The following is a 15,130-nucleotide window of genomic DNA, read 5'->3' as shown; positions in this document are numbered from 1 at the left end:
AGAGTCCTCAGCTCAGCTGTAACACACATGTAAACCAAATGCATAATGCCTTGGGATCAATCCACATATTTACTTAAGGGTTTTCATATAATACAATTGAGAAAGACTCCTTACTTATCTGGAGAGTACTGGGATAGATGGCTTGTTGGTCTGACTTGGGATAATTATATTCCTGAGAAATGCCACTTTTAGCATTAAGCTATCACGCTGCAGAGATAAGGCTGAAGCCAAAAGAAAAATAACTTGAAATCAAATTAATATAGTAACAAGGAGAACTAAAATATCAAAATAATGAAGGTGCAGATATGATTCATGGATTTCCCATAAAACCTTATGATATCACAAGCAACAAGACAGTCCACTCATCATGGTATATACATTGTACAACATTTAAGAGAATTGGAAAGAAATACAGGTTCTGTGCATTTGTTTTTGATGCTGCTGAGTTTTGTTTTTTGTTTTTTAATGAACAAAGAGATACAGTGACTGCATCTCCCAAACTGTACATAGAAGAACTGGTACAAAGAGTGCAGAAGGACTTTCTGGGTGAGAAGAGAAGGCCACCAAAGCTTCCGTAAGAAGATCCTCAATTCCGTTCAACCAATAGAATATAAAGGTCACAACTACTTTATTATATGGCAAAGGAAGTGGCAGGATATTCATCTATGTTAAAGTATCCTCTTTCTCCTGACACTTTTAACAGGTTTGTCATCAAAACTACTATGCCATCGGTACAACTGAAATGGCCTTGTTGGGGGAGAGGGGTGCTGTATTACAAGATAGTTGCATTGTTCACTGAATGGGTTTATGCTATCAAGAGACTGGGTGTTTCCACTTCTTATTTAATGGGCTCTTGAAGGGCTGCAGAATCATAGCAACCCTTTAACAATGCACATAAATATGGCAACTCTACAGCTAATGCATGGAGATGTGTGGGAAAAGGGAGCAATCACCAAAAGGGAGCAAAAGAAAGGGAAGAAATGCACACAGGCACTGTGAGAGAGTTTCTCCATCTTTCCTTGCAGGACCTGAAATAAAGAGTCAAAGAAACAAAGGAAAAGTATGGTTAAATTGGAACTGTTCTGATGGAAGGGACCTGCAATGATAAAACAGACAATTCCATGTTTGATATGAGCAGAAACCCAGCATTGTGAGACGGATATGTAGCACATAATTTTATCTCTATAGGTACAACTCCCATGCTACTGTCCCCCAGAGTCTCTACTCTATTAAGCAATGCAGCCTCTATAAGAGGAATCAGTAGAGATGTGCCCCAATTATTTTGCTTGAGCTAGACATGCTGCAGAAGGATCCATAGAAACCTCTGAGGATCCTCTGGTAATCCTTACAATGTTCATGTGGCAGGAGCTGCACTGCTTAAAAGATGGGTTCTTGGGGGTTTGGGTCTCTGTGTAGCTGGTAAAGAATTCTGACCAGAAAATGATGGAGTTACAATGACCAGAAAAAATATTGAGTTACAATGAAGTCTGACATACAGCACTGTAAAACCCCAGTGGGATTCCAGCCAAAGTCAGTTACATAAGGAACATTGCTTAATAACAAAATAGTCAAGGGTTTTCTCAAAATAAAATAATCTAAGAAGGTAAATACAATAAAATAGGATAGGCTGTCATAGATGGAATGAGCAGATAAGGGAGTAGAGCTTAGAAAGTTACATTTAAGACAAATGGGTATACAGTACATTCAACTAACTACTGCAAGCATCAGTTAGAAAACATTACTCCATTGCGACTGAGGTCTCACAAACAAAATTGATATAGACTAGTAATTAAATAAGAGCCAGTGTGGCATAGCAGTTTGACAGCTGAACTATGACTCTGGAGACCAGAGTTCTATTCCACTTGGGCATGAAACCCACTGGGTGACCTTGAGCAAGTCACATGCTCTCAGACTCAGGGGAAGGCAATAGCAAACCTTCTCTGAACAAATCTTGCCAAGAAAACCCCATGATAGGTTCATCGTAGTGTTGCCATAGGTCAGAAACAACTTGAAGGCACACAACAATAACAACAGGAGCCTGGGAAATTATGTGGGCCTCTGGGGAACCTAAACAGCCCTTGTGCCTGGAAAATGGCGTCTGTTCTCACTTTACCTGCAGCCATCATCTGTAAACTAGTGTTCCCAGGGTTGCCATGGGTTGGGAATGATTTAAAGGCACACAACGCGAACACAGCGATTAAATATGTAGGAAGACATAAAGACACTGCAGTACCGTTCATTGCCCTGTTGGAGATTTGGCAGCATCAAACATCTTCTTCCTGCCCTCCATTCCTGACATGGCCTCCACATTCTTACGCCAGTCACCCACTTCTACAGGACGTTCCTGTAAGGGAAACCAGAAAGTTAAAGCATGCATTAGTATGCAATGCACAGCCAAAGGCATGCATTGTGTGATTCTATATGACCATTGTTCAAGCTCAGACTATGCCCAGAATTCATGAATCTTGAAACTTGCTTTCATTCCATAGTTTCTAGTTCTTGTGGATGTGAAGATGAAATTGAAAATGGATGAATCTAACCTGGTGAAATTTTAGAAGCCACCAAAAAAAAAAAAAAAAAAAAGACCAGAGTTTGGAAAAGTTGCCTTTTTACACTCCTGCAATATCTCAGCAAACACAGCCAGTGTTTTTATTACAAAAGTTACTTTTCATACTGCAACTCCCATAATCCTCCAGCCATCAATGCTTATATTTGCCATGGGAGTTGCAGTCCCGAATGATTGAGAATAATTTCCAGTGGCCAGCTGTTGAAAAGTGTCTGTCTCTCGCATCCCATCGATCCTTTCTCCAACACTTGGAGAAATAAACTGTGCAAATTGACTTGATTTCCATATTATGAAATGTGCTCCATTCTCTTTTCTTTATTCACTATGAACCCTTGATTGTTGGGCTGGTGTAAAACTGCTGCTTGTGTCTGTTTCTAGCCCAGTAGCAACCTATCACAAGCATAATATCACATACAAGGCTGAAGTTCTGCGTTTCATTGCAAATGTCCTAAGATGTATTTACATAGATTCATATAGAAAGTCTTACCCAGGGTTTTGTCCTTATAAAAAATGTTTGACGTATCTCATTGATAACATAATATAAACCTACAATTTGTTGTATAATTACTCCTGATTTTCATGTGATTTTGTTAAAAGGAAAAGAGAACAGGTAGACCATTATATGTGATCTGTCCTGTTTTGGATAGCAATTTTCTAAATATCAGAAATTAATAGAGAATAATTCACAATAAGGAAACAGCATTAATGGCTTCAAAAAGTAACATCTGACATGACTGAATGAAGGAGGTGTGTTGGGATTTCTAGCCACCAACCTTCTCTGTGTCCTCCTTCTTCACAGATTTGAGATTGGCTCTCAGGTCCATGGAAACTTTGTGCTTAGAACCCAGTAGCGCCCTTAGCATTGCATCTGCAGAGACACGTACACGCCGCAAGGGAGGACGCTTGAACTTTCCTCGGAGGTCCAGCACTTTCAGTTTCAGGTCTTTAATCTGCAAAGATGATAGAGGCCACATATGGTCATAATCCATTCAAAGCCTACTGTCGGGAGGGTAGTAGCCTTGTTATTTTTACGCAGGAAAATGTTAGCCTCAGTCTGACCATTTTGCTCCACTAGAGGGAGGAATGTTTTGGAAATGCCCATTTGCTGAAAGATATTCTGAGCACAAGACATTCCTAGTAGCATCTGGCTCTTGCTGGAAGTGGAGAAAGGGAGAACAAGCACAACATGCCTGAAGAGAACTGGATGCATAAAGGGGCCAGTATGGGTGGAATCAAAGAGCAGGGGCTACTTAGAAGTTCTCCCTTGCTTATCTAATAATGGAGAAGGACAAGAATGCCAGATGCAATGCGGTGCCCGTTAAGAAAATAACAGAAATCCACTCTTCTGTGAACATTTGGTATTTAACAATTTAACAATGAGCCCATACAAACAGGCCAAAATAAAGCTGCTTCAGATCACTTTGGAGGTATGCTGTTTAAATCATGCATGATAGGGTTGCCATAATTGTCCACTAAAACTGGGACAAAATGTAGGACAAATCTAGACCAAACTGTGGACAACTGCAGGACAAAGGTCTTAAATGTCCTACATTTTGGGCTGAGTTTTGTCCTGCAGTTGTCTACAGTTTGGTCTAGATTTGTTCCACATTTTGTCCTGGGTTTTAGTGGACAGTTTATGGCACCCTACATCTAAGAGGCAGAAGCCATGCCAAAGCATGTCCAGTCTGTCTGTATGGGCCCAATGTGACCATTTTTAAAGTGACTCACTAACTCAATAATAATAATAATAATAATAATAATAATAATAATAATAAATAATAGGATTTATTATATACCGCCAATCACTGGGATCTGAGCGGTTTACAACAGAGGGGATAATAGATGGTTCCCTGCCCTCAGCTTACAATCTAAAAGACACTGACACAAAGGAGAAGGGATGGTGAGGGGGGGAGGGGTCAGGTCCAGTAGTTCTTCTCTCCCTCTGAGGCCTGGACCAAGGCAGATGTGGGACCGAGAGGGGGCTGTCTTTTCCAGGCAGACGTTGGAGCTTAGCCTGCTCTTCTCCCTCAAGATGGTGGGTGAGGAAGGGCTTGAAATGATTAGCCTTCATTTTGACAGGAAAAGGATGATCTGAAGTGTCTGGAGAGTCCAGGGCTCCAAAAATGGAGTGGCTCCAAGGCCTCACCTTGCCCACCCTGTTTTAGGGTTGTTTGTCCACACACCAAAAGAACGAAAGTCACTTCAAGGTTTCTCAAGAAACCCTGGGTTTTCTCCAACTTGTTTGGCTTATTGCTTGGCAAAAAGATGGCTTACCTCTTTGGCTTCAATTCTGGATCTGGGATACCCCAGATGTTAACATATCTAAATCACCACTGATCTAGCCAGGATGCCCTGACCGGATGCATCCTGGATCGAAGCCTCGCTGAGCCAGTACTTTTTTGAAGTCGAGGAGTTTCCAACTTCAAAAATTGGCTAGTGGGAGGCTTCGACCTCGGATGCATCCGGGCGGCAGCATCCTGGCTAGATTGGTGGCGTTTAGTATGTACATCTGGGGGCCTGGATCCAGAACTGAAGCTGGAAGAGGTATAAGCTGGTTTATTTGCCCCAAGCAATAAGCTTCCTAGGGGCCATTCAGATACAGAAAAAAACGGGTTTGAAAGGATTCTTGCACATGAAGTTCATATTGGTCCAAATCTGTCACAATCCATGTTGGGCTTGCACAAGGAAATGCCCCTTACCCCGGGGTATCCAGATTCGGGCTAAAATCCGTCTTTTCTCAAAAGACTCGGGTTGCGCCAAATTTGAACTTGCCCTCAATCATGATTGGGGCAAATAGGGAGGGATTAGGTCAGGGGCGGGCGAGCGAGGTCAGGCATTCCCTCCCATCATCCTAGGGGGAGGGGGGGGGGGAGGAAGGAGAGGAAAAAGGGGAATCTGGATGCAAGGGTGACAGGAGGAAGGAGAGAAATCAGGGTGACTTTTTGAGCTGCAGTGGGCTGTCAGGAGAGGTGGGGGGTGGGAGAAAGTGATGAAGAGAGGAGGAGGAGGAGAGAAAGGGGCTGTGGGGAGGAAGGGAAGCCATGGAGGGGAATTCTAAAAGGACAGGAGGAGGAGGAGGATGAAGAAGCTGGGGGAAAGGTCAATGGGCATCCCTGAGGAAGGAGAGGGTCTGAAGGAAGGAGGAGGAGGAGGTTTCCAGGGGATTGGGTTGTGGGCTACACTGGGGCATGTAGGGAAATCAGGCTGCTTGTTCTACTTCATTCCCTCTTGCTCTGGTTATTGTCCGAGGGTGGGGGGGGGGTTGGAGGAGAAAGCTGAAAGGGAGGTGAGGGTCGGAGGAAGGAGATTGCCCAGGGAGTAGGGTGTGGGTCCAGCTGGGGCATGTAGGGAATCAGCCTCTTTTTTATTTATGCACATTATTTTTGGGTGCTGCTTGTTCTACTTTCCTGTTACTCCTGGATTATTATTATTATTTTATTTTATTATTTATTTTATTATTTTGTTTATATGGGATGCTACAGGAAGCTTGCACTGCATTTCCATTTTATTCCCATTGATTCCATGGGTCTACTTTGTTGGACAGGTCACTCTCTCTCAGCCTCAGTGGAAGGCAATGGCAAAGCTCTCTAGCCGAGAGAAAAAGGGTCAGGTAGTCAGGTCAGGTCAAAGGCAGGGCACGAACGAGCTCACATCAGGCACCCCCCCCCCTTCATTATTTTTTAAATTATTTTTTACAAATATGCACATGATTTTTTTTTCTTGAGGCAGATAGAGCAGGGCTAGGTTGTGCACTTCCCTTTTCTCTGCTCGCTTCCAGCAAAGGGGAAATGTTGCGAATGCAAATGTTACAATCCTACAATGCGATGTTACATTTTTGTCTTGTCAATTGACAATGATACATGCTTTTGCTACTGAATTTAGGGCAGCCCTGAATTGCTTTTAAAAGCAAAAAAAAAAAGGGGGGGAATTAATGAATGAATGGCAATTGCATCCTTTACTGGCATTTCTGAGGTGGGAATTTATTTTATTATTATTATTATTTCATGTGTAAGAGGCATTCTGGGGGGCAAGGAGTGGGGGATGCATTAGTTTGCATGGGATTGAAATGGGGACAGGGGCAGATCTGACCCAAATGCCCATATCTACACACAAACACAAAAAAGAGATTTTAAAAAAGTTGACACCAGGGCATTTTGTGCATGGTTCTTTAAAAAAAAAAAAGGAGGGGGGAGGACACTTCCGATGCCCCTGCAAAAACGTCACCATGATGATTGATTGACAGCAGGCACCTTCACAGCAGGGACAGAATGCATTGATTTAAAATGCCCCTTTTTTTGTAGTGGGCACTTGCTAACGGAGCATTCGGGGGAGGGGCCTCTGAATCAGCCCAGTTTCTCCAGATTTTTGATGCCAGTCTGAATGGGGCCCTAGTTTGAGCAAAAAGTCAGGCTAAGAGCAAAAAAAAAAAAAAAAAAAGGGGGGGGGGACCTCCCAGAAGAAGCCAAATAATTCTGGACTGCCAGCACCACCCTTCAGGATGAGTACCACATTTTCACTAGTGTGACAAGTCTTGGAAGGGAATTCCAGAGCCTGAAATCCGATACTGAGAGATCCTCCTTATTCACATTTTCAAAGATACGCGTTTTAGTTGTGTGATTACATGAGTGTGATTTTGAAAGGAAGGGGAAAATGTTTTATATCAATGACAAGAAAATGAAAGATACATGCACTGTTTTTTTTTTACAATCTTGACACAACAAACTTGATAAATTTGCTAAAGAATTTCAGTAAATGCACATTTTTTCATCTAAAACAGCAGAGCAGTTAATACAATTTACTGTTACTGAGATTTCAGCAGCCCTCACTTTGCCTTCTTCTTACACTCCCGTGTGTTTGGTTACATTTTGCTTCAATGTCGTATCTTCCTCATCCACAATGTCTACCTTCTCATGAAGCTCCCTCAGGATCCTAGACAATTAAAAGAGAAAAACTGGATACTAGGTATCTTCTCCAGACCTTTCTTTTTCCTTCTCTGGAGAAAACATGGAGGAACTATCTACTGATCAAACTGAGGTGAGTAAAAAATGTCTCCATAGAGTATAATATAATGTCCCCATTACGTGCATTGGCAAATGTTCTCATATCTTGATTTTGTGATGTGTTTTCAGATTTCAATCTTTATGTGTCAGATAGAAATAAACAATTGAAAGATAACCTCTACATTTTACTTTAGCAATAGCCAACATTTTATATTTTGAGGAGCCAGGGTGTACTTCTTGGAGTGTTGAAGTGTTTTACTGAAGTGTTTTATTGCCAAGCAATTTGACCATTCTCTGTGCAAAAGCATAACTTAGTGGCTGGGGACCAGGAGGAAATCAAAGTGGCAGTTACTCTTGGCTCCACAGTTTCCAAGGGATGTGAGGGACTCATCTGTTCTTGTTTCTGAGGAGGAGGTAGATCAGCACTCAAGGAAGATTCACATCAGGATTTATATCGGGAATCAAAACATGGGGAGGATTTACACCAAGAACTATGGCAAAGTTGCCAGAAGTGCACAGGATAAATAATGCTGGCAGAGGGGAGGGACTGGAAGCATTGTTAGAGGTGCCGGGTTCATGGTGTTGGTCTCTGCCCTACTTAACCCATCTCTTAAGCAGTGCAGCTCCTGCCAATGTAGGTACATCCCTGCCTTCATAAGAGGTCATGCTCCATAATCAATAACATATGAATAACAATAAAGATTTTCATATGCAACTGTGGTGCACATGAATCCAGACAGAACTTTATAAACATGGGTAGCGTTTACCTATTATGTACGGTCACACATAGAGTTGAAAAGAGAAAAATAATATTTAATTATAGAAACACAGAATCATAGAGTTGGGTGGATCTCCAGCTAGGTAGCTACTCTGAATGTCTTCAAAAAGAGACTACACTGGACAGAGAAGGAGACCCCAGCACCTCTCTAAGCAATTGGTTCTATTGCCATATTATTAACCTACTTGGATCCCATTTGGAGGAAAGACAGAATATATATTTTAAAAAACAAACATGTCAGTGCAGTGTTGAATCTACCTTGGGTTTTAATCTGAACTTTAAAGAGATATTAATGTGCTGAACCTATTTTGCAGGTAAGGTTGGATAGCATTATGTTCCTAAAAACCAGTATGGGCTCACTGTTCCACTGATATGGATGCTGCCAGCCACCCTTATCTCTAAAGTGTAGTTTAGGTAAGAACCTCACAAATATGAATGATCAAACTTCTTGCCTTCCTCTTGAAGCAAAGGGGAAAAGTGCACTGGAGATCTGAATAAAACCACCTAATTTAACTCATTAGATTTCTGTAATGCTCAAAAGTCATGTAAATGTCCATACTCTTCCCCAAATCAAGTATCTACCTGAAGCTGGGCAAATGAAAGTCCACTGGTTCGCAAAGGTGTGATCCTCTCTGCCAAGTATCTCTCTTTCTCTCCTTGTTTGTCTACTTGCTCTTGTTCCCATTGTTCTTTGGCTTTAGCCAGCATCAAACTCTGAAACAAAGAGGCCAAAACATCAATAAACAGGCAAATTGTTAGCATTATTGCTTTGTCATCAGGGTCAGCTGGGGCTGTGCAGGTACAGTCCCAGTGGCTGGATACTATCATAAGGCAATATACAGTAAGATTCAATAAGAACTGTTGGTTCTTGGGTCTAATAATTTGGACAAAGCACCTGGCCTGAATGGGATTACACTTCTTTTCAGAGGTAAAGATATGTAACTTGAGAGTATCCCACTTTGGGAGAAAGGAGGGATAGAGATAGATAGATAGATAGATAGATAGATAGATAGACAGACAGAGAGAGAGAGAGAGAGAGAGACAGATAGATACTCCTAGATCTCTTTCTATCACTGATGTCCCAGGGAGATTACATGGCTAGGATTGCCTGGGGCATATTTTGTCTGGTCTGCCAGCTACAGCCTTACTTGCTTGTGGATAACTTAGCTACAGTAGTCCACCTACTAGTAATTTACCAGTCAGACTACAGCAATATATTATGCATGGAGCTGCCCTTGAATGTTACTCAAAAGCTTCAACTGCAAAATACAACAGGCAGACTGCTGATCACAGCATCATATAGCATCGTTGTTGTTGTTGTTGTGTGCCTTCAAATCATTTCTAACTTACTGCATCCCTAACACAGGGTTTTCTGGGACTGGGAGTATGTGACTCACCCAAGGACACCCAGTGGGGTTTCCATGGCCAAGTGAGGAATCAAACCCTCATCTCCAGAGTCATAGGCCAATGCTCAAACCACTACACCATACTGTTTCTCATAGAAACCATCAAACCATAGAAACCATATTAAAGGAATTGCACTGGCTAACAAAATTCAAGCAGCTGGTAATAATATTTAAAGCCCTAAATATCTTGAGAATGCAGTACTTGAAAGAATGCCTCTCCTTATATAGGCCTGCACACAAATTGGGGTCTAAAAGAGGATCTCTCCTTTGTGTCCCACCAGTGGGGGCAAGATAATGTAGAAAAATATGGAGCCTTCACTATTATGCCACCTTGGTTCTGGAATGCCCTCCCCTCAGAGGCCTAATTGGCACCAACTCTGGCTCCCTTTTAGTGCCAAGTTAAAATATATTTTTTACTAAAACCTTTGAGGTCTAATTATTTTATTCATTTTTTATATGTACATGGTTTTAACTGGTTTAACACACTGTAAACTATTACATATTTGAATCAGAAAAAGAGTAGGAATGGGAAGGGCAGCAATGAAAGAACTAGACAAGACCCTAAAGAGTAAAGATGTACAATTGAACACTAAAGCCAGAATTGTCCAAGTCATTGTATTCCTCATCACCATGTATAGGTGCAAGAGCATGACAATGAAGAAAGCAGACAAAAAGAAAATCAATTCTCTCAAGATGTGGTGCCAGAAAAGAGTGCTGAGGATACCATGCACAGCCAAAAACAAATGGAACCTTGAGAAGATAAAGAAATCTCTCTGGAAGCCAAGATGCTAAACTGAGGTGGGATACAGATCACACAAAAAGGATGGTCTCCTGGCGCCCTGGTTTGCTGCGTGAAGGAGCCGCAGCAGACAAACTGCGTGGCTCCCTCGCGCAGCAAAAAGAACCCGCAAAAGGCGGGTTCTTTTTGTGGCGCGATTGTAATGCCACAGTGCATTTTAGCCTATAAATTATCTTTTACTGTTTAAATATTTCAGTTTTAAAACAAATATTCAACCCTATGCTACCTGGATATAGGGCATAGTACAAATATTTTAATAGCATAAATAAATACATAAATAAATAGTTTTGTCTGATATCTGAAGGGTTAATAGAAAGACCTTACAGGTTACTCCTACAACAAAGGAAGCAGAATTTTTTTATAAGTGCAGAATAAGAAGGTTTTTTGTACTGAGGAGCCTTTATGGCATCTCATTTGAACTATGTCAAATGACAATTGATTCATTCCCTCTATTTAACCAAATCTGAAATAAAATAATAATAAAGGAGCTGGAATTGCAGCATGACTCACCTTCAGAAGGAGTTTGCGTGAGGCTGTGATCTTGGATTTCCTCTGAGAAGCAAAGGTAGATAGATCAAAGAACCACATTTTAGAAACAAATTTATTATCAATTGCATAACCATAATGAAAAGAGAAAAGAATCCAGGACCTGTTCTTACCTCCCTGCAGAAATTCATTTGGAAGAAGGAATTAAAAAAAATAAATAGAAAAAATGAATAGCATGAAAATGCCAAATACAGTTCTGTATTCAAGAGACAGTAAAAGTAAAATTAAATTGATGCACTATCAGAGAGTGAATGCATTATACCTCATCTGTACTTCATATTGATCTTGATATTCTATATGCAATCATTGTTCGTAATCTTCCTACTTGGCCCACTACAGAAACATACCATCCCAAAAGTACAGCAACCAGACACTGTAGATAATGTGACCTCTAAACAATTTCTGTCTTTGACCCTTAAACTTTCCGTCCATCTTTTCTCTTGGTTAATTTGTCTGGTGGTTTGCTAGTGCTCAGCTACATATTCCATATACATAGTCCAGACTTCATGGGATAGCCTGGGTTTTTCCTTCTAGAAGATGGTACTTCTCTGGATGCATTCTCTCCTTTGCTATCTGGTCTCAGGCTCTCTGCCCTTCACTTTCAACATCAGAGCACATTCTAGGTATCAGGATGTGCCTATCATGGTGATGTTTAATGACCCACCTATATACTCAGTAGCTGCCAGCAGTGAGGAGTAGAAGCACTATGATTTATGATTATGTGAGCCGTATACCATTGTAATTACCCACAATTCTGTGGGACACACTATCTCCATACATTCCATATATTAGCCTTTATTAAAAAAAAGATGGGTTTCTAGATGCTCAATAATAATAATAATAATAATAATAATAATAAAATTTATTTATATCCCACTCCTCTGCGCAATGCAACTAGGGCGGCTTACGACATTAAAATATACATTCCATGATTCCCAATCCCACACATCCCCATAAAATAAAATAAAACAAATTACATTAAAACATCCGTAAAATAATAGCAACAAATGAATTATACACAGCAGCTGTAGCAAAAATCAGGGTCAAAAAATTAAGGGTTTTTTTTAGTGGCTGGGTGTCTATTCAGGAAAGGCCTGCCAGAAGAGATCCGTCTTAACATCTTTTTAAAAGCTGTTTAAGGTGGTAATATGATGGATTTCATTCGGCAGGCCATTCCATAATCTAGGAACGGTAGCCGAAAAGGTCCTCTGGGCATTTGCAAACAGCCTAGTTTTTAAAGGTTGCAGCAGATTCCTCACAGAGGACCTGAGTGCCATTTAGGGCTTTAAAGGTAATAACCAACACCTTGTACTGGGCCCGGAAACTAATGAGCAGCCAGTGAAGTGATCTTAAGACCAATCTGGCTGCCATATTATGTACTAATTGAAGTTTCCAGACCAAGCATGAGGGTAGCCCCATGTAGAGTGCATTACAGAAATCCAGACAGGAGGTTACCAGCGCATGTACCACGGTTTCAAGGGCCCGAGCTGCCACTTGGTGAATTAGGACACACTAGGTTAAGCCTAGAGCAGGCATTAGCACAAGGGAACTCTGCCTGGGTACGTAGGCATCAGCAACTGTCTGAGCATCTCGGTTCCTAATGCAGAGTAGGTCTATCCTGTTGCATGTCATTAGTAAAAGTGCCAAGGGAATGTTTAGATATTATATCCACTAACATGTGGTGGTGGTGGTAGTGGTGGTGGTGTGTGTGTGTGTGTGTGTGTGGACAAACTAGTTTATACTTTCCAGAATCTCCTAGCCATTCAGCATGGCCAGTGATGAGTGGCCATGCTGGCTGGGGCATTCTTGGCATCCAAAAATGGAATTTGTCCAAGTTTTGCAACCACTGTTTTCTATGGTTCAAGGCTGTGATTCCATGGGTCAACCATTTATTCATAACAAATAAATGGATAACACAAATTCCAGGAGAACGAGACTAATATGTATAGTAAATGTATGAAGATGCGGGGGGAGGGGGGGGAGGGGGTTGGTTGAAATGCCACAAGACTACAGTGTTCTGACTTTATTTGAGGAATGCAAATATTGTGTTTACCTTTAAACTATATGTACTTGTATGTTCAAAATTTCCCCAAAATTTTACTAATTTTTGAGCTAAAACTTCACACAGTATCACTCCAAGACATTTTGCTCCCTGAGGTGAAGAACAATTTGATGTCCCCTCCCAATCCAAGTACAAAAAATTCATAGCTGAACCTAAATTCAGTCCTGGTCAGAGAGAGGGGGCTAGAAGGGACATGCTACAAACCAAGTGGTTTAGAGCTTTTTCCTTCAACACTTTGCTGCCATCCCCCAGCATCTGCTGTCTGAGATGAATCACACTGCCTAATTGTAGTGCTAGTCCTGATATCAAACATTCTTACAGGGCTTTCCATAAAAGGGCAACCTTATTCAGATTCTGAGTGTTGGACTTCAAACTTCAGTATTGACACTGATGTTTGCAATTAATCTCAAACCCCAGTGATTCTACATTATGGCTACATTTAAAGTTGGGAGCACAGATGAGCAGATGATCCCTGAGCTGCCAGTATTTCAGCACTGGTGATAATGGTACCCACAAACAAGGGTGTGATGAGCCCTGATGTTGCAGGGGTTAAATGCCTGTACTGCAGCCACTCACTCACATACCATAAGGCTAAGTACTTGCTATTGCTATTGATGGACTCCCTGTCTCCTGTCCAGAGGAAAGGGAAGAGAATGGACTAGTTTCTTTTCACAAATGTCCATGGTAAAAAATTAAGAAGTATGTTTTTACAGACTTTTTAAAAGCTACTTCTTTGCAGTGCACTGACTGGGCAATCCGGGAGGTTATAGTAGAAAAAGCAACTATTCTAAGCACTGCTTCTGTGCTCAAAAAGCATATGGTCCACTCTGCCATCTTATGGCTGTTTGTGGAACTGAGTTGTGACTCTTAAAGCTGAAACCAATTTGTTTTCAAAATTTTCTGCTTGGAATTCTCCTTCATGAATATTGCCTTTTGACCTCAAGAGACTCTCAGATAAATTATAAATGATAAATTAATTCAACATTTCATAACTTATAGTTGTTTTTGTTATTATTATTATTATTATTATTATTATTATTATTATTATTATATGGGATCTGTTGTTAGTTGACATGCATTTTTGCACTTGATAGTATTGATAATTGATATACTTCTTATTGTTGTGTGCCTTCAAGTCATTTCTGACTTATGGTGACCCTAAAGTGAATCTATCATGGGGTTTTCTTGACAAATTTTGTTCTTGCTTTTCCCTTAGGAGTTTATCTCATGCTGTTTAAAGCAACTTACCCCTTTTGCATTTAATTTTAAAGCCAGATTTTATCACACAAGCCAGGGGCTTGTCAAGTGCAACCTGGCGGCAGCCCCACCATGCTTATCCAGCATCTTTTCAAAACCAACAGGCTCCTAGTTTTGAAAAGATGCAGGATAAGCACAGCTGGGGCCCAAGCTGCAGCTGGATTGCACTCACCCAGCCCCTGGTGTGTATGATAAAATTCAGCTTCAAAATTAAATGTGAATGGGGTAAGTCACTTTAAATGGCATGCGATAAACTCCTTAGGCTGAGAGAGTATAATTTGCCCAGGGTAATCCTGTGGGTTTTCATGACCAAGTTGGAATTCAAGACCTGGTCTTCAAAGTCAGCTCAAATGACTACATCATGCTGTCTTATATGCAGTATCATAGAAAAGGCACTTTCCACTTCAGCATGCCTATAACAGAACATCTGCACATTACAAACCACCAGAGCATGGAAGATGTACTTTTTCTGATTACCACTCTCAAAATCCCCAGTTGCCATGGCCAGTGGCTTGTAACCTTTCAGAATTCTGACAATGGTGAAACAGGAAAAGGGATTCCACCTCAACATTAGGAGGAACTTCCTGACGGTAAGAGCTGTTCAACAGTGGAACATATTCCCTCAAAGTGTGGTGGAATCTCCTTCTTTAGAGGTTTTTAAGCAGAGGCTGGATGGCCAGCTGTCGGGGGTGCTTTGATTATGAGTTCCTGAATGG

General features: G+C 41.1%; 1 protein-coding gene across 1 annotated transcript in view; it reads right to left on the bottom strand.

Moving 5' to 3' along the window:
* Positions 1-604: 604 nt before the first annotated feature.
* TNNI1 (troponin I1, slow skeletal type) overlaps positions 605-15,130 on the bottom strand; it is a gene marked incomplete at its 5' end in the record, with an annotated part of 23,485 nt that continues 8,959 nt past the window's right edge. Inside the window, 7 exon segments of the mRNA XM_042464281.1 lie at positions 605-1,028; positions 2,234-2,344; positions 3,340-3,516; positions 7,409-7,452; positions 7,455-7,495; positions 8,904-9,058; positions 11,060-11,101. Coding sequence (XP_042320215.1) covers positions 2,237-2,344; positions 3,340-3,516; positions 7,409-7,452; positions 7,455-7,495; positions 8,904-9,058; positions 11,060-11,101 — 567 coding nt within the window.

Source organism: Sceloporus undulatus, chromosome 4 (assembly GCF_019175285.1).
Source record: "Sceloporus undulatus isolate JIND9_A2432 ecotype Alabama chromosome 4, SceUnd_v1.1, whole genome shotgun sequence".
NCBI lineage: Eukaryota > Metazoa > Chordata > Lepidosauria > Squamata > Phrynosomatidae > Sceloporus > Sceloporus undulatus.
The sequence above is the reverse complement of the archived record's forward strand: the minus strand, read 5'-3'. Positions and strand labels throughout refer to the sequence as shown.